Source organism: Microcebus murinus, chromosome 15, assembly GCF_040939455.1.
Source record: "Microcebus murinus isolate Inina chromosome 15, M.murinus_Inina_mat1.0, whole genome shotgun sequence".
Lineage (NCBI taxonomy): Eukaryota > Metazoa > Chordata > Mammalia > Primates > Cheirogaleidae > Microcebus > Microcebus murinus.
In genome coordinates, this window is record NC_134118.1 from 20,967,958 (window position 1) to 20,993,143 (window position 25,186).

Here is a 25,186-nt window from a genome sequence, read left to right on the forward strand (position 1 = left end):
GTGAGATGTCCCCACCGGTGAGTGTCCTGGAAAATTACAAGTGAACCCCACGATAAAGGCAATCCCTACTCAGGAGGAATTCAACTCTAGTACCTGCTCACAATGAGAAGGCTACAGTAGCACCGTGTAAGTCAGCAATGTCAGAACTTGTCCATCTCTCCTAATCCTCTATCTCATGCTAGCACAGCCAGAGGAATGCAGTCTCAGAGGTGGTGGGAGAACCACAGCAGGAACTGACTGTCTCTGCTTTCTCCACTGGGTCCCTTGAGCCAACGTAGGGAAGACATCAAGCAATTTAAATATGAGATGGAGCTGAAACTTGACTAGACCTGACTTGTCAGACCCAGAACACATGAAATGTGTCCAAGATGATGCTAATTGACGAGAATTCAGTAGGGCATGATTGAAGACAGCTATTAGAGAAAGATAAAGCCATTTCCCTTTGTATCCTAATAATTTTTAGACTGTTCAGTAAACCTCAGGCTATAGAGGCATTGCAGCTGCATAGTACTTATATTGTCTGTCATATCACGGTGAAAGTTAGCTGCCAGAACGTGGCTGGCTTTCATAAAGAATCCTGATAATTCAATCTTCTTGTAGCATGACTAGCATGGTTAATATTCTAACTCTTTGATTCTAATAACTTGACCCACGATAATCTACTGTGATTCTAAAGTAAGCTGTTAATTGTCTTATTTGCAAGCTGACTTCTGTTATTTGTGACAAATTTTGATAGGAATTTCCCAATGGGAGTGATAGATTTTCTTTTGATTTTCTGTTAAATGAAGATAAAAAAAAAAAAACTTTGACAAATTGGCATTTTAGATTTTAACGTCTCTAAGGAGTCAGTTTTTTATTTTTTAAGAGGAGACCCATTACACCCAAGCATGCATTAAAGAGCAATAAAACTAAAAGAAGCTTGCCATGGGATGGATCATTAAGAACCATCTCAGAAATGGATGGAATGGATGTGGGCTTAGCAGTTGCTGTCGTAGACGATTCGGCACTTCAGGAGCTTGAGATAATTGTCAATCTTATGTGAATCCCTGCGTAGACAGTGGAGCAGGTTATAAAAAGCAAAAAGGCGAGAGTCTTCATCAGCCATCTGCAGGGATGGAAGTCCCGACCAGACGGAGTAGACCTCATTTTCTCTGATTCCAGGATGAACCTAATAAGGAAAAAAAAGACAGTGAATGATTAGTCATCTCGTTAATATGTTTATATGCTTGTTGTTTCTAGTTATTGAATCAAGATTTGGGAAAGAGACAAAGACATAAAATTTTAGCCAAAGGTGAAATGATTTTCACATATTTGGGCCAGTGCATCAGAAATCGATTAATCTAAGAAATAGAAGCAGAACACATGTATAAGTTTTCTGTATGTATGTCATCACAGGTGAAGTATGTTTTTGCAGGAGTAGATAGATGGAGAACCAGAAAGTTGCTACTTATATTTGAATATAGATAGACGAGGATTGGACCAAGGGACCGTGGAGAAGCTAGCTTCAGTTCTCTCACTTGATGACCTATTTCATTTCCTGAATCTTGTCCCTGATGTGCCATTTGTACTTCATTTGTTCTGACAGTACACTATTTATCTTCTTCCTGCTTTGAGCTGAATCTATTCCCCATATAGTGTATGTACCAACAACGTCAGAAATGATAAGGATTGTATTTGATGCTTTGGGGTACAGATAACCTAGTGATGACTGTGACTAAGAGGATCTGTTGAAGTAACCAGGAGACTTTCATTCCACCAAGGACAGGTAACTCCTCCCCTCCAAATTTCTATGAGAAACAGCTGCTTTCTTTTGAGGCCCCTGGGTTAGGAGGTGCTGGGAAAGCACCTATAAGAAAGGTGTGCTGGCAGCAGCCCCTCAGTGGTGAGGACTGTGTGGTGGGGGTGGGGGCACATCTAGGCTAACAAAAAAGAGGCTGAACAGCAAGAGAGAATGAGCACCATGAATTTTCCCACTCTATCGGCCCGGGAGATCTTGGAGACCAAGTCACCATGTTGGCAACTTTCAAGGATGTAAGCTAGCTTGGAGAGCTACATATGCATACACATATTTATTTGTTACCTTGCTTTATGTTTTTATTTTTTATTTTTGGTGCTTGGGACCTAAGACAAAATTTACTGTGCAAGGGACAATGATATGTACAATAGTAAATAAATGATAGAAAAAGAAAGAATAGAAAATGAAGTATTATAGAACAAATTAATGACCTCAGAATGTAGGCTCATAGTAATGAAGAAAATAACTTGAAAATCAAGGTTTTTATTTCACATGTTCCAAGGTTAAAATGGGCTTTGTGTTTGTGTTGGGTACATTCTTCTACCATGAAAATGATAAAAAATGACACATGATAACATGTACTTAGTACACAAAAAGAGAAATGTAAAATTGCTTCTGTTATTATTCTGATAATCATAGATATTTTTCTTTAGATGATACATTATTTCTGAGAACTTCAGAAAGCTGTTTAGATGTTATCTCACTAATGTTGACATTATCCCATCTGAATGGAGACATATATTGCAAAATACTAATGCAATCTATATATGACAAATTATTTGGGGAGATTAAATGCAATGATAGGAGTTTTGATTTTGGAGCCCCAAGCAAAAGAAAATCTAGGATAAGACAACTTTCCATAAATTATAAAATAAAGAACATTCGAAAAAGATACGCCTCCTTGTTTTGTAACCCCCTGAAATCTAGTGCTTGTGGAACCCCCCCAAAATCAATGCAATCTGTGTGTATTGATGCTATGGCCTCATCTTTTCAATCTCCTTGTCTCCCTGACAAGTCTGTGCAACAGATCAGGGCCTGAGGGGTGGGGTATCCATGGATCTAATATTGATTTTCTCCCTTCTTCCTTCCCACTCTCATTTTGCAGCGAGGGGAGAAAAGAGAAAGAATCTGACCAGAATTTCAACAGCGGGTGTCCTGGAATACTTAGAAGAAAACATTTATTTTGCAGCTTCTGTTCTCTGGTTTTCTTTCCTTGGAAATATTTAACTACCTGTCCCCAGAAAGAGGCAAGTCTTTGGTGAATTTGTGTACAGCGTATGGTATGGAAAACTGCAGCTGTCAAATATCACGGTATTATAGAATTCTAAGATTCATTTACAGCAGAACCTATCACTGTGAATGACTATGCTCTTTGTTTGTTTCACAGCAGTCTAGAATACAGAATGTCTAAGTTTCCTTCTTTCAAAATGAGATATTTTCCATCCCAGAGATCACCTGTTTCATGAATGAGAAAAACAAAGAAGCACTAAGAGGCTGCTCACCTGGCCAACTATCTTCTCCATGCCCTCTAGAAGTCGTTTGTTTTGTTCCTCAATCTCTATGGCTCTGGATAGGATAGCATCCGGGGCTTCTTGCATACCACGCACTTCCGTGACTAGATGATACAGAGGATCGTTCCAGGAGCGCAACACTCTGAGTACCAGATTCAGAAGGTCTTCGTGCTAAGAAACCACACAGAACAAGTGCATTAAAATAAGCCAAATACAGCGGGGTTAGTTACCTGTGATTTTTGCTGGACTAAAATAGCTCTTTGTTATTTCTATGTGTATGTAAATATTTTTTGTAGGTTATAGAAGCTGTAGAAATGCAAATTTTAACCTATTGATCTACACTTTGCTAAAATAAAAAAAAGTCTGGCTCATTGCAATTACTAATTTTTCTAATGAGCATTCTAACTTTACTATGAAGAATTTTGTTTTCCCTTTGAAATTCTGTTCTCTGCCTACTCAATATGATCTTTTATATTTGATTAATTTGCTTGTCCATGGGGAGAAACTAAAGTTTTGCTGGAACTCAATGGGTCTCTCTAGTACCTGGCTCAGGAGAGATAGATTTCACCAGTGTCAATGACAAGGGGCCCAAATAATTTTCACCCAAGAATTCATGCATATTAATGAATCCAATTGTTCATTGATATAGTCATTTGTAATTTGTAGTTTTATTTTAGGATATTAGAACAAAGGGACAACAAAGATGACATGATACTCATAAACATGCTTTCCCCACCCTATGCAATCCCTTGCCCCATGCTGCTAGGAGAGCAGACTATTCTACTGGCCTATGTGGGTGAATAAAATGGAGTTTTGGCCACCTAGTTTATGCTTATTCCAGGATTGTACATGAGTCTCTAAGTAGCTCATTATCTCTGATTAAAAATGCTTGCCATGTCAATGTCTGTGAACTAGTCTAGTGGTGATGAGAATGAGGAATAGTGGAGAAATGAATGGACATGGCAATGGAAACATGTAGTAGGAGATGAAAGAAAGGAGCCATAAATAGGTGCAGGCTGTAAATTGAATGTCAGTGTGGTTTTGTTGGGAGTATTGCAGCACCATGTTTAAGAGTGAAGGCTTTGAATTGGTATGATTTCACCCAACCCCGCCACCCCCCACCTGCTTGATTTGTGTCAAGTTTTACTTCCATTTGTGCACATGAGTGCTGTTTGGTTAGTTCCAACGTAAAAGTGAATATTTGTGGCATTTGCTTTTCCATTCTTGTGATACTTCACTTATGAAACCCAGATTCACTGCTTGCTAGACACGTGACTGGTGTAAATTCTATAACTTCTCTGAGCCTCAGTTTCCTTATCTCAGTGAGTATCATACCATTACCTTCTGTTACAGGATTTTAGGGAGGATTAACTACATTAATGCACATAAAGTGTTTTTTGTGCTGTTCGTGCTCTGGTCTCGTAGTACAGGTCAAGTATCACTAATCTGAAAATCCCAAATCCGAAATGCTCCAATGAGCGCTTCCTTCGTGTGTCGTATCAGTGCTCAAACAATTTCAAAATCGGAACCACTTTGGATCTCAGATTAGCAATATTCAATCTGTAGCTCTCAATAAATGTTATTTTCTCTTCCTCCTCCTCCTTTTTCTCCTCCTCTCTTATTATTACCATAATTATACTAATTATTATTAATGAGCATAGCAGACAGAATGTTGGTGCCATTAATAAAATTGTAAACAAAGAAGACTTTGTATTTGTGGGGGGCATATATGCAGAAAATGTTTATTTTAAATTAGGTTAAGACTGTGGTTATGTCAGAGAATCAGAAGGGAGAGATTATAACAATAAAAGATTGGAGCTGGGATACATGATTGAGGCTTGATATGCAGGCTTTGTTGTCAGCAGAATAGAGCAACAGTTACAGCGGTGAAAAGTATATAATAGTTTATAGGACCTATTTTAGGGGCCTCACTTTGGTTAAGAAGTAGCAGACAGAAGAGAAATCCATGAAGAATGAAGAAGTAGGCGTCAGAGAAGGAGAAGCAGAACCAGAGGAGAGCCTTGAAGGTCCAGAAAAGATGGTTCAAATAGTGCAGGGCACAGTAATATAAAATGCTACTGATGTAGGAGTCACTAGAAATATGTAATAAATAAAACTGCATTTGCTTTTCTTACATAGACATGAATGCATATTTGTCCATGGAAGTCCAATTCAGCTCACACTTCCATGCAGTGTAACATATACAATCCTAGGTACCAGGCACCGGTTAAACTAATCCATCTACATGGACAGTTTATGGATCTGCTATTTAGTTTGCTGCTACAATCTTTACTTAGCATTTAATCATAATGTAATTTTTCTTTGCTTATTCTTCTTTCATTTTTCTCTGCATGTGTAATTACCATTAGCTATTACAACACCACTAATAACCAAAAGCATGATAATAATAGTGTACTGCCTCAGTGCTTTGGTGAAAAACCTGGATAAAAGACTCACATGGATCTGTTGGGCTTGCTCCTTATCTTCAGGGGTGGAGAGGGAAGAAGTGTGGCAGCTGTTGATGGCCTTGGTAATGAACCCCCTGCCCTGGGCATACCGTTTATCCTGGGAATGATGAAGCAAATTCAATTAGTTGGGGTTGCTTATGCATTGAATAAATGAATCCATTATCCAAATATTAATACATTTGATAAATGTGTATTTTTAAAAAGAAAGCTACAAAAAATGGAAATTAAGAATCAAGAAAGTAACCCTTTTGCCTACTTTTTCTTTCCATTACCTCTATAAACTCACTTTTTAATCTAAATTTTCTAAATCTCAACCTCTTCCCTCCTTTAAGAGTCCCTTGTTTACTTTTACTCTTCACATGAGTTAATATTTGGAAAGCAAACACTAAAAATAGCCAAAATATGAAACATGAAATGTTTTGTTAAGTATCATCTTTCTCTAGTATTTGGGCCAAATGCCATAGTGCATATGCATTTACATTTATCCACTTGATCTCTTGTTTACTGTGTGTCCAAACTGATAGACTTCTCTTAATAGGTATTATAATATAACTTTTATTTGGTTAATCTGTGAGTCTGCCCCCACCTGTACCTTACTTACCAAGTTCATCATAGATATAGAATACAATTTTTTTGATTGTGACAAAATAAGTCAGACACAGGGCACAGGGCACAAAATTTTAGAAAATATAAAGCAATCAACTGAGAAGGACGGAAAAAATATAAGCTAACACATGGACAGAGAGACAAACAAACTAATCTTTAGCAAAAGTTATAAACGTTTAAAGGAATTACTGGGAAGATATGGAAGACAAAAGACAGCCAGTCAAAAACAGAGGCCGAAAAAGAGCTCTGTGAATGTGTATCTATTATAAACACGGAGCCACATTCTCTACGGAGGCCCTTCCATTTTCTGAAGTGCTAATCTACTGCCTGCTCCCTGCCTGACCTGGAAGAGTTAAGATATGACTTTCAAAATATCCTAATCAGAAAAAGAGTACCCGTTTCCAACTCTAAACCAGCCTCTTATTGTAATTATAAAATTATACATTGGAAATGCTGGAAAAATGATTCATTGCATTTTGCTGTTATGATTTTTTTTCCCTCCGACATGGATTTAGCTTAGTTTATCTCTGTTCCATCCACCCAATTCACTGCAGTGCAACATGCTTTTATTGGATAGCCATGGTGTGCTAAGTGAAGAATGCCTACGAAGTCTGTTCCCTGCATGCAAGAACAGGAGATCAACCTTCTCCCTTCTCCTCATCCCTGCCTAAAAGCACTTTATGTCTGTGTCTAATTTATATTTTTTTTTATTTTTTAAAAACTAAAGTGAATTAAGGAAAAATGTTAAGAATCATTACATTCTTTGAGACTTCATGAAACTGTCGTTTTCTTCTTGTTTTGCATTTTGTTGGCTGATGCCTTCTTTTGCCTATTAAGGTATGTTATTTGAAATTTGGCTCAGGAGGTTTTCTTCTTTAAAGTGTAGTATAGCCCAGTGGTTTGTGGGAAGGCTCCTTCAGAGAAGAAGCAAGAAGTGTGGTACTCACAAATTCGTTGAACATTTCTGAGGAGAGGTTATGGATGTAGTGGGACAGGATGACTGCACGGTCAAACAGGTCTCGAAGGGACACCTGGCAGTTGACGGCCCCCCCGGGACAGATGGGCAGGGAGGCCACGCTCTTGCACAGGAGCAGGTTTGACACCAGCAGCAGCAGCAGCAGCAGAAGCGACCCACCTTAAACAAGAACACGAGCCACTGTGAGATGATCTATTCCGCTGAGGTTATCAAAAGTAATCAAGCAGGGGGAACCCTTATCTCTTCCTACTGCCCTTCGCTGCACAATTTGGTACTGTAAGAGTGGGGGTGGGTGAAGAATCAACACCTTCCATTGTGTAAATTTAGATATATAATTATATTTGCACAGATATATAGTTTGAGAAGTGGGTTACTACCTGCATTTTTGTATGGCTCCCAGAAGTGCTTCTGTACTTGGCAAACATTTGGAGCTAAAATTAATTCTGAGCCAGGGTGTTCAGGTCATTCTCTTAAGATAGTTTAATGTCCTGGGAGTTTCTGCAGATTTTCAGCAGTCGGGCTCTTCGGGAGTTTGTAATTTTTTAAACCCAGTGTCTGATATTTACGTTTTAGACACTGATGTGACAAGGACAGCACAGTTGATCGGTTTATCTTCATGCCCGATGAGAACAAACACACGATTGCATGATTGCTAATACTGAGTACGGAGAGAATTCTAGTATAAACGATGCTGTAGCTTGGATCTGCTAACTCATCATCATAATCCCATGCATTTGCTCAACACTTTGCAAAAGCTTAATTTTTTTTTCTATATTTGAGCTTCATAATAAACCTGTCAGATAAACTGGACTTTGTAATTATCATCAAATGATTTTGATGAAACAGATGGCTTAGGAAGGTTAAGTGATTTTCCCCAAGTCCTATTATTCACAGGTAAGGAAGGAAGGATGCCAGTACTATGGTCTTTGCACCTCCCCTTGTCACCTCACACACACCTGTGGGCTGTCGGTCTGCATCTGTGTAACAGGGACCACATCAATAGCAGGGATGGCTCAGTGTTTGCAGAGGTTGTTGCCATTACTTGCAAAGAACAACACTTTGTCTTTGATTGCATGATAGTGGAGGCCCTAGGAAGCTTGATTTTATCCACTTTTCCTGTTCTAACTAAAACACTCGCTTTAAAAATCTTCCACAATGATCAGAGATGGTTGTCGTCATCAACTTGCTATCTCAGCAGATGGAGAAATACAGACTTGTAATATCACTAATTTTCACTTTCAAAAGGAAAGAAACAAGATGTAACTACCAAATTAAAATCAGTTTTCAACTTCAGTGACACTACTCCAAAAGAATCTCTGAGATAAAGATGTGTTTATCAGAAAACTAAGTTCTATAGAACCTTTGATAAATGCAATCAGAAGTGTACAAGATAAAGTGAGGCAATTGCTAAAGATTAATTTGAGAAAAAATACCTAAACCTAAACACCTAAAAATACCTAAAAACTTTGGTGTTGAGACTAACTAAACTCTTTAGATTCAAAATAAAAAAAAATTAACATTGCGAGATGATTCCTGTTACAGACTTTTAATTTACCAAAACCACAGTGCTTCTAAATATTTATTTTTTATGCCTGCTATAGTCATATAATGTAGCCAAATGGAGAGTTGATCTACATGTGTCAGTAAAATGTCCTTTGCAGATAGAGAGATAGAAGAGCAGCTCTAGGAAATTCATAACTGGAGAGATGTTCTTTAACTCTGTTTTTTTTTTCTTTTCTTTAGTTCAGTCTCTGTAGAGACTGTCAAAAATTGCCAATGCCGACTATATTTCAAGTCGTCACGGCGGGGTATTGGGAAAAGTTTTCAATTAGCAATAATCGCACCTCGGATAAACCTCATTGGCTACAATACTGCCACTGCGCAAAGCTGTTCTTTAACTCTGAGTGCATTTATCTGCACATTTATCATCCAAAGAATTTTCACAGCCTAAGATGAGATAAAATAGACAAATGTTTTTGTTCTTTATTTCGTAAAACAACTTTTATGGTTGTTACTAATTTATTTTTCTTGCAAATGTCAACCAAGAAAGTAAAGGTGATTAGTTATTCCTAGCCAGCTTGTTTTTTCTTTTGCCATTTGGCTTGAACAAAATTGACAAAGCAGTAGAAGAGACAATTCTGTTACCATTGTCTGTCTTATGGCTTCAGATTGAAAGTTTCATCAGGTTGATTCAAGTTGGTCAATCCATATAAGAGGCCTGGGAACCAGGAAATGTTAGTTTCTGCCTTCTGGAGTTGTGACAAATTGGACCCATGGTCTCTTTTGGTCTTACTCTAGTCCAGAGTTTCTCAATCTCGGTATTATTGGCATTTTAATCTGGATAATTCTGTGTTCTAGGGACTGGCCTGTGCATTGTAGGCTGTTTAGCAGCATTGCTGACCTCCACCCATTAGATATCACTAGCACATTGCCCTGTCTCCCTTGCCTCAATTAAGACAACCCAAAATGTCTCCAGACATTGCCATTCGTTGTTGGGAGAACCAGGATTTCCCCGTTTGAGAACCACCGTTCTATTCTTTTGTGCCCTTGTTCAATTACTTTCTAGAGCAACGATTAAATAGTACTTCTAAACTCTGCGAACCAGAAACCTGTTGTCATTAGCTAAAATCTCACAGCAGTCGCCCCATATGAGTGTTGGTAAAGCCAGCAACTTGGTGAGCTGTGGCACGCACCTTTCAGTGGAGATCCTTTGCTGTCCATGGCGGGGATCACTGTGAGAAGCACACTTCCCCAGAGAAGACCTGGAAGTCCTACAGCTTTCTCTTCCCCAGATGCTGGCTTTATAAGCCTTTGACATCTTCATGAATATGTTGAATCAGGCATTCTCTTCCCTTTTCCTGGTCATCTATTTCCGTCATTGAGATTACTCTCATAATTTCAAACATCAAATGGCATTTTATCTCTTATTCATATTCAGGAAGACATATTGGCCAGAAATGAACATTCTACGAAGGATTTTGATTAATTAGACCAAAAGGAAATGAGAGAAATGATGAAGGCGAGACCTGGAGACTAGTTTAGGTTAAAGGATCTGTAAAACTTCAGAAGTCTTTCACTTTAAAGTTTGTGTTAGAGGACCTATAAAACTAAAGAAGTGACTTACTTTAATGTTTACCTTTATTTCTCTGCAGTTTCTTGAATATATAGCATTATATTCCACTTAGGTAATAGTCTCATGTACTATCAATTATCGAATTTCTTAGACAATATTTCCAGGTAAATATTTCCAAATTTATACACTAAATGCCAGGAGATACAGAATAAGGACTGAGAAAAATAAGATTTTCAGTTCCCTGTTACATTCTCATTAAATTTCTCTCATTTTTTCCTTGCTTGTATACATTCTCTTTTGTTCTTTTTAAAATGATATATCTGTATGGTGTATTTGTTCTATAATGTGAGTTTTTATCAGTTTATTTCTTTTGATTTTGAGATATATGTAAAGTTGCATTTCAACCTGCAGTTTAGAGATTAAAAACAATGGCTTGGTGAGACAATGTAAAGGACAAGAAATACGTCATTCTTCTGCAGTTGAGTTAGAGGCAGGACAGATTATTATTCCAAGGGGAATCAGAAGAGATGTGAAGGAGGCTAAGGAATGAAGCACCTAACAAATGTGGTGATGAGCTCAAATCTAAGACGAACAAGATATCACCTCTGATTTAAGAGATTTTATTTTGGGAAAACAACGTAGTAGTTTTCGAAGGCAAACACACACACACATGCACACACTTACACACACTCACACACATTTCAAGGATAGGAGTGGGCAAACTGTTATTAACTTATGATCATTCTATCTTCACTGACCTGGTCACTCTGGGGCCAAGGTGACAAAAATTCATCTTTCATGGGCTCAAAAGTTCCATTCACCTTTTGGAGATTTCCTAAATGAAATGATTATAGTGAATAAGAACTAAGTTGCTGACGACTTTCTCTAATTTTTAAGTCAGTCCATGCATCTAAAGCAGCCTTTGGCCTTTAGTTTCAAATTTACTGTCTCTTGCAGGAGACTGATGGATATGAGGTAATGTAAAACATAATCTTCCTATGGCATTTACTTTTTCCATAGTTGCTGGTGCCATGTATGTGCTTTAGCAATTATCTGACTAAGTGCTCTTATGGGAACTTAGAAATCTTAACAAATACTAACATCACCGGAAAACTATCTTTCTAATTGCCTTAACTTAAGCAATCTCGGATTTTGAATCATAAACATCAAACGTGATGATTCATAGACCCTATCAATCTAAAAGCTGGGTCAGAATTCCATACACCTCATACTAGGTATCCATTTTTTTTCCTGGATGGTGAAAGTCTGAATTATAAAGTAAGCAGAGCCAGGTGGTAGATAAATTAACCCCACCCTGCATTCCTCTCTCTCCTAGAAACTTAAGAGCAAGAAAACATGCTATAAGAACTGACAATGACAACTTAATCCTAAAATTTAAAAGTGTTGCAACTTTTGTAGACAGCCACGATGAGAGTAATCTAAGGAAATCTAAACTAGGTTTATTCAGTGGATGCCAATCAATTTATTTGCCTGCAAAGAGGTCCACGTTTCTCTGTAAAATATATTGTGGGCTTCCTTGCTGCTCTACAGGCCCATGGTTCCTGTAAGTGGGATATTGCAATATCTAAATAATGCAAAAGGCATATTTTATGCAAAAAGTCATATTTCTATTTTTCTAACTGCCATGTATATGTCACCCACTGTCACCTTAATTTTTATATGTGCTCTATTGCAGGCCTTTCTCTTTATCACACTGTGCCCTTAATTTATAGCAATAATGAAGTTCGCTCAGGAGGGACTTGTCTCTTTTTATTTACAAAACTTCATTTGTTCACCATTTTTAGTATAAGGGGTTGTGATTAAACTAAGAGCTCATGATGGATTTCTGTCAGGTAGCTGAATAAATAGCTCAAATGATGCTAAAGTACCCATTGCTATTTTTAGTACCTGAAACTAATGAATAAGTTTGCCATCTTTTCTAAAGGACTCCAGTACTAGTTAGAAATGAAGCTTGTCTTTTCTTTATATTTTCTCGTACCTATTTTTAAGTTTGGAATTATTTATTTCCTGTCCTTTGTGATGTAAAACATATTTAAAATAGCTTCACATAACTTAAAAGTGTCTACTGCAAGATATAATTGGGGGCTATTAAAGGGTGAAAGAAATTAAAAGTTTTGAAAAAATCCGCAGAATAAAGGTATCACAAAGACATTTCAATTTGTATTAGTAGTGAATTGTATTTACTAAAGTGAAATTTGCAAATGATTAAAGGGTATATTGTTTATGGATTAAAAAATTCCAAATAGTCTTCTTCCAAGACTTGGGCTAAAATATCAGTTAGAATATATGTAGTTTTCAGTATAAAATATTAGAAAATGTAAAGGGCACATTGGAGAGAGGATCAAAGGTCCTTTCTGGAATGTTACTGTTTTCAGGATAAGCAAAATGTGGTGATTTAATTACATCCTAATATTTCAATCAACTTCATGCATACTGTTGAATTAAATTTGGCTTAAAGCTGCATCCATATGCAGCTAACTGCAACCTAACTTAGTATGTAAATAAACTGCAATCTAAGTAAGAGTATATTTTTATAAAAAGTAGCTGAGTTTCAGCCAATCATAGCAGCAGAGTGACCTTTCTGCTTCAGCAGCTTCTCAAACACCAAGGTACCATATTTTGGGATAGTTTGCCCTGAACCCCACCAATCTAAAAGAGTTGTTTTCAAAGGACAAGCAATTGTGGGTGATTTTGCCTCCCAGGGGATATTTGTCAATGTCTGATGACATTTTTGCTTGTCATAGCTGAAGGTGGGGGTGCTCCTGGCATCTGGTGGGTTGAAGCTAGACACGATGCTAAACATTCACATCCTACAGTGCGGCCCTCAAACCAAAATACTATATACCATTCAAATGTCAGTAGCGCCGCTACTGAGAAACCCTGATCCAAAATGAAGTGCCTAAAAACTACATCAAGCAAATTATTTAAAATTACTAAAGTAATAAATTTATTAATAACTAAAAGTGTTAAGTGCAGTACTCTGCGATATTGTATATAATCAACAATGGAGATAAGGCTGTCAGCAATCTTTTTGCATTTAATAATAAGGTCAAAAACATAAAGCATATGTTAGGAAAATTTGAGGAGAAATTAATCAAGACACAAGGGTAGGAGACAATATGTGTGTATGTATTTCAAACATCTTTGAAATGTGTACAATAAATGACATTATACTTGGCCATAAAGAAAATATAATAGTTTTCTAAAACATAGAACACAGAACCATAAGAATATATAAGTGGCTCAGCTTGTCTTGTGTTCTATCAATGGTCACTAATGATTATTTAATTGCTGAATCTAAGTGACTCCTTGAATTCTTACCTATGTTAACTGTTTTGGGGGGGGCATTCAACCTGATACTGTCACCCTGGCTGTATTATTCGGTATCATGACTTCACTTGTCATGTCCATGAAGATGATCGCACCTCTATCTTTCTCTAACTTCTCTTCTGAGCTGCCATCTATCTGCTAGACATTTCAACCTGTATGTCTTCAGGTACAATATGCTGGCTTAGTAAAGAAAACCGTTAACAATTCATTTTTTCACTCAAACTATTATAATAACTCCTCAGTCACCCACCCTTAACATCTCAGACCTGTATTTATTTCCTTTCCTTTTGTCTCCCTTGCATCACATGCAACCAGTTGGTATGTTGCAAGTTCTCTTCTAGCTCCATAAAATTTTCTTTCCTCCTCTCTCCAGGTTAGCTTGACCTGGGTTTTTATAATACTTCCTCTTCCATTTTCTCCTGCCTGTGTCCAATTCAGTTCCAATTTGTTTGTCCGTCAAGAAGATTGATCATCCTAAAGGGCAACTTCTGGGAAATCTCTAATTTGTCTAAATCGCATTATTTGAGATTCCGAGGAATCATGGAGTAGATATAACCAAATACTATGTTATATAAATGAAGAAAATGTGGTAAACATATTTCATGATTGTAAGAACTGGCACTAGAACTCTAGATCTTTTGCCTGTCATACTCATAATATTTATTCTTGCCCTCTACGCTCATCGTAATGTGTCCACTGAACTTCTTATGCGGCTGATGGTAAGTCTTGGTAAGGAGATAAAGACATAACCTTGAAAGACACATTGAGAAGCACATTATTACTTCAAGGGAAAATGCCAAGATAATTGGATTCCCAAAGAGAGAGGAGAGAGAAATGGAATGTTTTAAAGAATTTGGGACCTTTACTGAAACATTACCATTGTCAAAGAGAATTTGAGTGTGATTCTAAATCATGTTATAAAAACAACACGTTTGTTAGACTATTTCTTAATGAGCGAAGTAGATAAAGAATGAGAAGCTATTACTTTTTTTTCTTCTTCAAATTGGTCTTTGATTTATCTGCCATTTTGGTCTCTAAGAATTCTTTCACTAATATGAGTCTTGCATATGTCATAAAATCTTCATTTAACTTTTTCACTTGTCACTTCTACATCATTAGTGGAATGAAAGTCAAAGAATTCTTGTAAATTAAAAAAAAAGATAAAAGGTTATCTGTCGACCACTTGAAGGAAGCAATGCTATTATTAACATTATAGGTGATGTGACATTTCAATGTTCTCTCTTCCACAGGCCATTTTGTACTCATACCTTATAAGATTAATTTAATAGATGAGAAATAAGGTATTTCTTCCAGAAAGGGGCATTGATTTCAAAGAAAAAAAAAGAGAATGAATATAAGGTATACGTTTCTGTTAATAACTGCAGAATAAGAGATAGTCTTTACTTTCAGCTATATCTGAAAACAGAGATAACATCCATTGGAATAAGTGAAAACCATGGGTACATGTTTAGGAAACAGCTATGAAATTATGAGAATGTTTTCATGTTTGGTTTCTAAAAATCTTTCTCATTGAGTTCACAGCAAGTATATAGGAATACATATTTTATCACTTAAGATATATTTTGAAGTATGTGAAATAACTATCTTCTAAACTATTATCTGCATAAATGAAATTTGACAATGAAATAATTATTCATATGATCCTGCCTAAAGAGAACTTTAATCCTATCTGTCAAGAGAGAAGTTTTAAGTATTCATTTTGTTTGCTTGTTTAGGTCTGTATCTTATTTTTCTTCAGAACCTCTTACGTTTTTATTGAATTTATTGAATTGAATTGGGTTATTAAATTAGGTAGTTAAAAACAATCAATAAAATTATTTGGTGGGTTTTGTAGGTACTAAGCAATTTTAGTGGGCTCCTCAATAATTTTTACTTTTCAAATTCTTAGATTACCCTGAACAATGATGATTAAAAGGATGAAAACTTTATTTTAGTGTTCTGATCAGAATCCTTTAACATGTACACTGATGTGTAGATTTTATCAATGTTAGTTGAATATTTTAATTTTAAAAATTTTATAAGCCACTTTTACTAATTGTGTGTATGTTGGGAACCAGTAGATGTATATATGTGTATGTTCTGAATTACGTAATTGTCCCAATCTCACCGCGCATTATAAAAATTTACTACATACAAGACATACTTTAATTCTTCATCAGTGTTTTAAAATTTTTGGAAGATGTATTTTTAAAAAACTTACTTGTAGTATTTCCAATATATGAGTTATTGCTAGCAATGCAATTCAAAATCAAAATCCTACAAAGTGATGTCATTGGAGCTTTTAGTGACTACAAGGTCAGGAATATGAAAGTAAAAATAAGGCAGCATTTGATGGTCATAAAAGCTTATATAACATGTATGTAAAATAAAAGGTAAAAAACTAAGTTCTAGATAGCATCTTATCACCTGGGCCTATTTCCACTGATAGCTACTGCTACAAAGGTTAAATTAAAATGCACACCTGCAGAATATTTGTGAGTTTAAAAAATTCATTAAAAGTGGAATATACCTTCCTGTTTGGCCAATTCCTTAATGAATATATTTGCATTTAATAATAGCATCCCACCTTTAGAGCTTTCCTGCTCATTTTCTCTGCCTTTATCCTAAGCAGCCAGATTTCCAAGGTTAAGACCGAAGGCTTTGTGAAAATGTCATGAGTTTGTCCTTGTCAAAAAAAAAAAAAAAAAAAAAATCCAAATTGTCTTTTTCTTGTAGTTTACTTCAATGTCATTTCAAACATAAGAAATTTTATTATCCCAGACATAAAATAAAAAATATTGTTTTGTAACATTATGAAAGACACTGCTATGTATATCCTCCCTTTAGACAGACATTTTAGCAGAGTTCATAAAGAAGACATTAAAATTGTTTTACTTTCATTATAACCCCAAATTACAAGTTTATATCTTAAGCCTTATCTTTTTAGAAAAGGTTATGTGAATGTAAATTCTGAGATTCTGAATGAAGAAATGTGCTTATTCTTTAGAACACATTGTCTATCACTGTTTGTTGAGGATTTATATAGACTTACATACAAATTATTGCACAAAGGAAGGAAGTTTTGAATTATATTATTTGCTCCATTACTGCCTTATTTGGGCTCTATGCACATAATTATAACAAAATAGTTACTCTATTACCAAATTTGATGAATATTATTTGTCATGGTTTGTGGAAATTCCTGATTCCTCCACATTTTCTTCTGCTCATGAAGCTCTATAATCCAGCTATGGCTAGCAACTTCCAGTGATATCTAATCCTGCCAAGGTATTATGAAACCTGATTGGCCAAGTATTCCTTCATTTGCAACAGTGGCTTCTCTGCACAGTACTGATTTGATGATGTATTACATAATGTTTACGATATTCTTAGAATCCTCAATAAAAAGACTATAAATAACTGTTCTGATATGTACTGCTGCAAAAAACAAAAACAAACAAAACAAAAAAAAAAAAACGACACCAAAATTTAGTGGCTTAAATCAACAATGATCAAGTTGTTACTATAATATCTCTCATGGTTCTTGCTTGGGATCTTTCATGTAGATTGCAGCCAAACGGTATCCAGGACTAAAGGCATCTGGAAGGCTTTGGCACTCAGATGTCTGGTAGTTGATGTTGGCTGTCAGCTGAGAGTTCAGCTGGACTTGTCCAGCAGAACTCCCTACTCATGGCCTCTCCATATGTTCTGGGCTTCCTCACAGCATGGAGGCTGGGTTCCAAGAGCAACTAAGCCAAGAAGATCAGGCAGAAATTTTACCACCTTTTATGAACTAGCCTTGGAAGTTACATAGCATCATTTCTTTCATGATCACAGTTATGCCCAGATTCAAGGAACAAAATAGACCCCATTTCTCACTGGGAGATGTGTCAATCATCACATTCTAAGACAAGTATGTGGAATGGAAGAATCTGTCTTATCCATCTTGAACAACATAATCTGTGATAATCATTGTACTCTAGTACTAATAATAGTATTTATTTCTTTAATTATTCTGCAGATGACTTTTGATAGCTACCATATAATTAACATTTTTATCCAACTAGCACGACATTTCCTCATATTCTATCTACCTCAGGGGTTGCCGGACAGTGGAAGATTTTTCTTTTGGCCCCCCAAAACTGTTCCTAAAACCATTTCTTATAACGTGGGGCACAGGTATTAAAAGGAAAGAATTATTTTGTTTTTCTAGACCAGGGGTTAGTAAACTTTTTCTTAAAGAGCCAGGTAGTAAATATTTTAGGCTTTGCTAGCCAAGAGGCAAAACACGGATAATATGTAGGTACTTATATAACTACTTAAAATATAACATTTCAACATGTAAATACTTTTAGCCCATGCACTGTACAAAAACATTTGGTGGGCTTCCTTTGGCTTGCAAACTATAGTTTGTAAACCTCTGGCTTAGATTATTAGTCAATGGTGCAAATTGGATTTTTTAAAGCCCCTTTTATTTGGTTTTACGAAAGCGTGTAGATGTTGAAAATCTGACTCTACACTTACAGTGGGCATTGCAAATATTCTGTTAATGCTTTGAATTTTAATTGCAAAGAATCACTGAAGAATGATTTGATGGGCTTTTCATAAAATCTATCCATCAGTTCTAGTTATAAAACTAGTGTGGAAATGAATCTCTACATACCCAGAACAGGGGAAAAATTGTTCAAAAAATTCAATTTTATTGTGTCTTATTTGCTCCTTTGGATGGACCTTAGGTACAGAGGTAGGGTTGTTCATTCTTTATATCTCATGATACATTATAATTATTGTACTGTGCAAAGCTACTCTTATGTTTTCTTTCTTTCTACCTATCATCATCTACTCTTTTTTTTTTTTTTTTGATTGGCTACATCTGTGGAATCATCATCTACTCTTATCCCCTTCTGCACTCCCTCTCCTCTCCCCATAAAGAGCCATTCCCATATGTTTATATGAATTTGTGTGTTTTCCTCTAAGATGTGTATTCCTCTAAGGTGTCTATTGTTTGTGAGTGTAAATACATTTTTAATCTACCCAAATGCATTAGAGATCTCAATCTGATGTTTGTCTTGATTTTCTTCACTCAATTATTTGTAGAAGATGCATTCCTGTTTCCATGTGTACATCTAGTTTGCTGTTTCTAATTCCTCTGTAATACTTCATTGGATGCACGCACATTTTACTTATCTACTCTTCCAGGTTACATGTATTCCATATCCTACTATAAATCATACTATGATAAATCTTTTTATATATGCCTTTATATGAAAGAAGGATAGAAAATTCTATGAAGAATAGAATTGAAATTGCAGGTCTAGTGGCTCTCGTGACTAAATCAGTGCTTTATAGATCTCCTTGAACTATGATAACTTCTATCATACAATATAGTGATAATACAACGAATATGCTAAAAAGAAACAATGCAAAAGGATTTCATTAAGACTGCAATGTCAATTATTACTCTATTGAAACTAAATTTATTCACTTCTTTATATTTGATTGAGGTGATCATCACTGTCTTGAAAATGAGTATTTATGCATTTGAGTGCTTGCAAAATTTTTAGTAGTTGCTCTAGAGTTTATAATATACACCTATAATTTTCCCAGGCTAGTTAACATCAATAACGTCACATTCCACATAAAATATAGAAACTTGGCAACCATGTGGGTCTATTTACTTCTTCTCATCCTTTATACTGTAGTCATCATATGTATTACATGTACCTATGTTACGTAGCTCACAAAACACTGCTGCTGTTTTGCTCTAAATAGGTTATACGTATTGTATAGAACTTAGGAGAGAAAATGGTCTTACATATTTACCATTTCTGTGTTCTCCATTTTTTCCTAGACATCTATGTTTACCTCTGGTATTATTTCCCATTAGGCTGAAAACCTTCCTTTAGCGTTTCTTATATTACAGGTTTACTTATGAAAAAAATCATTTTTTAAAATTTAAAATATAATTTTCTTTGTTTTTCAGTGATAGCTTTGCTAGATATAAAATTCTTAGTTCATGTTTTTCTCTTCAGTACTTTGAATGTTATTCTAATCTCTTCTGACATCCATAAGTTTAGATGAGAATTTAGTTGTAACCTAACTTTGGTTCCCTTTTGTATAATGTATTGTTTTCTTCTTTCTACACTCAGAGATTTTTTTCTATTTTTGATTTTGAATAGTTTGACTATTGTGTTTTTGGACATACTTGTGTTTGAAATTATACTGCTTGAGTTTTATTGAGATTATATCTATACATTTATTATTTTTTCTAATTGATAACTTTTTGTTTATTATTTATTTGAGTTTTTGCCCCATTTTTCCCTTTCTATAACCTTTTGTCATTGTCCCACAGTCCCTGAGGCTTTGTTGATTTTCCTTCAATTGTTTTCTTTGTTCTTCAGATTGAATAATTTCTGCTATTGTATTTTCAAATGTACTGAATCTTTACTTTGGCATTCCCATTCTATTACTAAGCCCTTTCTATGACTTTTTAAACGTTTGGATACTGAACTTTTCTGGAATATTAATTTCCTTCTCTTTCATTCTGCTCTCTGTTGAGATTCCTACCTTTTCATTCATTATGAGCATTTTTTTTCTTCATATCATTTGATCATAATTACAATAATTGTTTTAAAATTCTTTTCTCCTAAAACACCTCAGTCTAACATTTCTGATTATGGCAAGATGGAACTATGTTAATTGTCTTTTCTTTTCATAATGAGTGGCTTTTTCCTGTTTCCTCATATGTTAAGTAATTTTATTTTATTTTATTTTCATTTTTTTATTTTAGCATATTATGGGGGTACAAGTGTTAAGGTTAAGTAATTTTAGATTGTATTCTTATCATTATAAATTAAAGATTGTGCTTGGATTTTGCTAGAGCCTGCTAAAGAACATTGCTATTTGTTTTCTTGTTTTCATTGCCAATTAACAAAACTCAAACTTTAAACTCCTTTTCTTGAGTGGCAGTTGAAATCTCAGTTCAGTTCTTTAACGCTTTGCGGTGCTGCTTGGAGTCTGCCATGACAGGGAAATCAGTCAGAAATTTGCATAGAGTTTATACACAAAATTTAAGGCTCCTCCCCTCAGTCTCTTTACTACATTCAACTCCCCTTTCACTTTCCAATGGCTACACTTGCCCAGAATAACTCTGGGGTTTCTAGCCAAGTTTTAGCCACTCAGCATAGAATTATTGCTTCTCTCAGGCTAAAAGCCTTACAAATGAGAAAAATCACCCTTGCCATTTCTTTTTGTGAATGTTAACTGTCCTCTAGAAATGCCCTGCTTTTGATGTCACTCTTCAGTATGTTCAAGTAGGCTTTTGCTTGTTTTCTTTTCTTTTCTTTCCTTTTCCCCCTCCCTCTCTTTCTTCCTTTCATCTTTCCTCCCTTCCTCAAATGTCCTCCCTCCTTTGCTTACTTCTTTCTCTCCGTTTCTCTCTTTCCCTTTATTCCTCTCTTTCTCTGTCTCACTCTCTCTCTCTTTCTTTCCCTAGAATTCATTATTGTTATCAGCAGAAGGATAGAGAATGACAGGAAATTGAAGACCATGTAAATTTTAGAATGATAATAAATTCTCCTCTGAAATCTGACAAGCCAGAAATGTTTTGATATCCTACGTTGAACAATATAAATGTTCCCATAGTTATAGTTAGTTCCAACAGTTACAAGATAAGCTGATCTATTTTATATAAAATATGTTGCAGTTGGATAAAAAAGAATTCCCAATAGTTTGTTCAAAACCATTAACTCATTTTCCTTTTTATAAAAAGGATACCAGAGGACAGCAAATGTCCTTTTCTATCTGAAGTATTTACAATTCTTATTGTTTTACATATTCTTTTTTTTTAAAAAAAAATCTCTGAAAAGGGAATTTAGAAAAATGTCTGCCAAGGCTGCCACAGTTAGGTCGGCTCTAGTTTTCAAGCTGTCATCAGGTTTTAATAAACCATGGTATACTTTTTTGCCTCTAAAATTTGGAAAAAATGTTGAGAACTTGATTTTAAGCTATAAGAATAATGTAGCCAGTGAATTTTGTAAATAAGCAGAATTCAAAACTTAAGTGAGCAAGAATTTAGCCTGGGCAAATCCTGATGACTGAAAGAGATTTTATCATCCTGAATGAGATTTGAACATGATTGTTTTCCAATTTATTAGAATGGTGGTAATTAAATTAAAGATATCAGCACTTAACCAGGTTTTCTTCAGTCTTAATTAATTGGGAATGGGCATGGTATTTAAGAACAAAATTGTTGTTTATAATTAGGTGATAAAAACAAAAGAAATGGCCCTCAACAAGAAGGAATGACTTGGAGAAATATATGATTATATCTCTTGACATACTAAGATCTTACTGCATCAAGCAAAGAGGCACGTTAGCTCATATCGCATAGATATGTTTGTGCACATAATATTTTTTCTTTAGATATGTAACTGTTGTACATAAATATAAATATAAATTTATATTCTTACATAACACCTTAAGTCTTATCTGAATTAGAATTTATATGTGGCACTTAGGATAGCAGAATATCCCAAGTCCTAATGTGATCAATCATTTAATGACAGATGAGCAAATGTATAATTTTGTTTTGTGAAAATGCTATTTGATGACCTGATTATATACCTGAATATCTAATATATCACCAAAGAGGGTCTCAATGGGTTATCCAGATGGTAAACTGAAGACCTCAATAATCACTGGATAAGTATGCATGCTTTTCATAGTTCAATGACAGAAATAAGATGAAAAATGTCTTTGATTCAGTGAAACAGGAAGATTTAATCCCTACTTGCCTTCACTTGTAGGTGCCATAATGTACAAGTGTTAAAATTGTGGTAGGTACCAGAAGAAGTGTGCAAACAGGAACCTTGTTTCTAAGTCTTTGCTTTGGGTGTTGGAGCCTCTTCTTTTGTCTGGTTCACCAAGTTCTCTGCTTTCGCTCCCAAACATCCTCTGGTTCTGACCATTTGCACCAGCCTTTGTATTTTAGCTTTCTTCTTGTTCTTTTGATTAGACTAATGAGCCTACTAATGGTTTACTGTTCAGGCCCTTTTGTACTTTAGTTTTCCTGCCACTCATTAGTGTAATTGGTCTCAGATCTACCTCTGCTCCTGAATTTCGGTATCTCTGTATACCCTACTCAACTTCTGTTACTCAACTAAGTTGTGGCTTTTGACCTCATCATACTTTTTCTGAACTTAATTTTTCTTCTGATGCAATTTCATATAACCAACCTAAGCTTGTTCTTCACTATTTCTAGTGGCTGGCTTGTCCTCAGCTTCATAAGCAACTTTGATAACTTTGTTCTGTCTTTAGACCATGCCATTCTTCATCTTAATCTCACTGCCGACTCGCTATGATTCCCTTTCCTGCCTCTCATATTCTGTCTTTGTTTTTCTCTAGCCACTGTAATTTCAGTGCCATCTGCTTCTCTTTTGGTATTAATCTTTATGGTAGTCATTAACCTGGTGGACCAGAGAATTAAAAGAAAGAAAAGTATACCAGTCTTAATAGCCATACCCTCAGAATCATATAATCCATTTGCTGTATTTTTTATGATTATGTATCTATCTCTGTTATTGAAGTCTCATAGTTTATTATTCCTATTTATTTGGCTCCATTTTGAAATATAATTTACAGAACAATCCATTGTTAAACTGTTGAAATTACTTTGTTTCATATGCCACATTAATAAGTATGTGAATTTTGGTTATTGTTCAATTTGGGGCTACTCTGGGGCCCCTGTTATAGCTCACTGTGGGGTGATTCCTACTAAGTAAAGGAGGGTACACTGTTGGCTGCCATCACCAAACCAATGGGTTGAGATGCAAAAACTTGTGACAGGCAGACAGAGAAGTCCTTTGCTGTTCTGGAAGGAAGTGTTCTCCATGCCTCCTATCTGGAATTTAATCTTCAGACCTCTTGAAACTCTTACTCTTTCTCTATTCATTATTTGTGACATTAGCTATATTAGTGTTGGTCTGTGTAGGAAAAAAGAACTTGTTCTTGGAAGTATCTTCTGAGAGAGACAGAATGGAGAAGTTGTTAGATGGCTTAAGTACCATTTAAGCTAAAGAGTTACTGTTTTAAGTTGTTAATGGTGGATGAAAAAATCCCTCCTTGGAAATCTGCTTTGGTCTAAATAGGACCCCATGTTTTGTCTTTCTTGTATGTTTGTAGGTGTTGTCTCTTCCTGGACCAATCAATAGTCCAGCCTGCATGAAAATGGTCACTGGTGTTACTGGGTGGCTGGTCCACAGAAGTGCCAACGTTCCTTATCATTTCAAATAGCTTGTGAGGGATAAAAACCACTCCCTCTCTGTCACTTGTATTTTTGAGGAGAACAAAAGGCTGAGATAGTGCTGAGAGAGGGTTTTGTTTCCCAAGCTGAGTCACTTCACCTGTTAGGATTGTGTAGGTGGTGTATGAAATTTTTCCAGCTCCTTGAGCAGCAGTGGAGCTTGTATGCATGCAGATGTGTGCCACTTATATATACACACACACTCACATACATACACACGCATGCACACACACATCCCACAATAACGCTATTAGCATGCAACTGAAAGTGAGGATCCCATTTTGCAGTGTACAACTTGACCAGTTAATTTTTGTTGTTACCCTAATTTTCTTCTTTTCAGAGTAAAATCTGAATGAGAGAAGTGAAAATGCCATGCCACAAAACCTTGAAATCAGGAGAGAAGTTTCATTTTCTCTTCATTCTCTGCCAAAATATATACATAAATAAAAAAAAATACCACATGGGCATATACATACACATATGAAGAAAGTGTAGCTGAGGTATCTCTTACTAACCATGCCCTTAACTCTGGTCTGCCAGGGCTGGGATTGTGTTTCTGACGACCAGTTACTGAAAGGATGAAACTTTTCTATTTGGCTGGAATATTTTTTTTCCTGGACACCTCAGATTCTAAAGGCATTGGGGAACTACAAATAAAAACAGATAACCTTGCTCTTGTCTTATTATGACCATCACTCTAATACAGTTTTGAGCATCTTAGGGTGTCATGTACCCTAATTTCATCTGAAATGGCTGCTGCAAAAGTTTCTTTATTGTGTAGTGCCTATTTTGTTTAAAAAATAATTTTATTGTTTGTCAGCATAATAGATGGAATTTAAAAATAATATTCCAGCAGTAGGAAATTTATTATTTTTTAATGTGCATATATGTATTAAAGTAATAAAGACTTCAGATAATGCTTTTTTAAAAAATAATACTTTGACCATTTGGGAGCTGGAGAACATGATTGAGGTGACCTAATCTTTCTCATTCCTTTTGCTTGGTCACAAACGATGAACCACATCAGACAGTGATCATTTCTGCCCTTCTACAGTTCCTGGGAAGATCAGACTACACAGTCTCCTTTAATGATTCATCCACTC

The 25,186-nt window shown here is 35.6% G+C and overlaps 1 protein-coding gene and 1 non-coding gene across 2 annotated transcripts; both read right to left on the bottom strand.

Moving 5' to 3' along the window:
• Positions 1-976: 976 nt before the first annotated feature.
• Positions 977-10,077, bottom strand: PRL (prolactin). The gene is made up of 5 exons (XM_012753690.2): positions 10,050-10,077; positions 7,328-7,515; positions 5,764-5,871; positions 3,298-3,477; positions 977-1,168 (listed from the first exon to the last, which is right to left on the bottom strand). The coding sequence occupies exons 1-5, from the start codon at positions 10,075-10,077 to the stop codon at positions 977-979; spliced, it is 696 nt and encodes a 231-aa protein (XP_012609144.1).
• LOC142876743 (U4 spliceosomal RNA) lies at positions 9,105-9,245 on the bottom strand. Its single transcript, XR_012923566.1, has one exon. It is a non-coding gene; the product is annotated as a U4 spliceosomal RNA (small nuclear RNA).
• Positions 10,078-25,186: the final 15,109 nt, after the last annotated feature.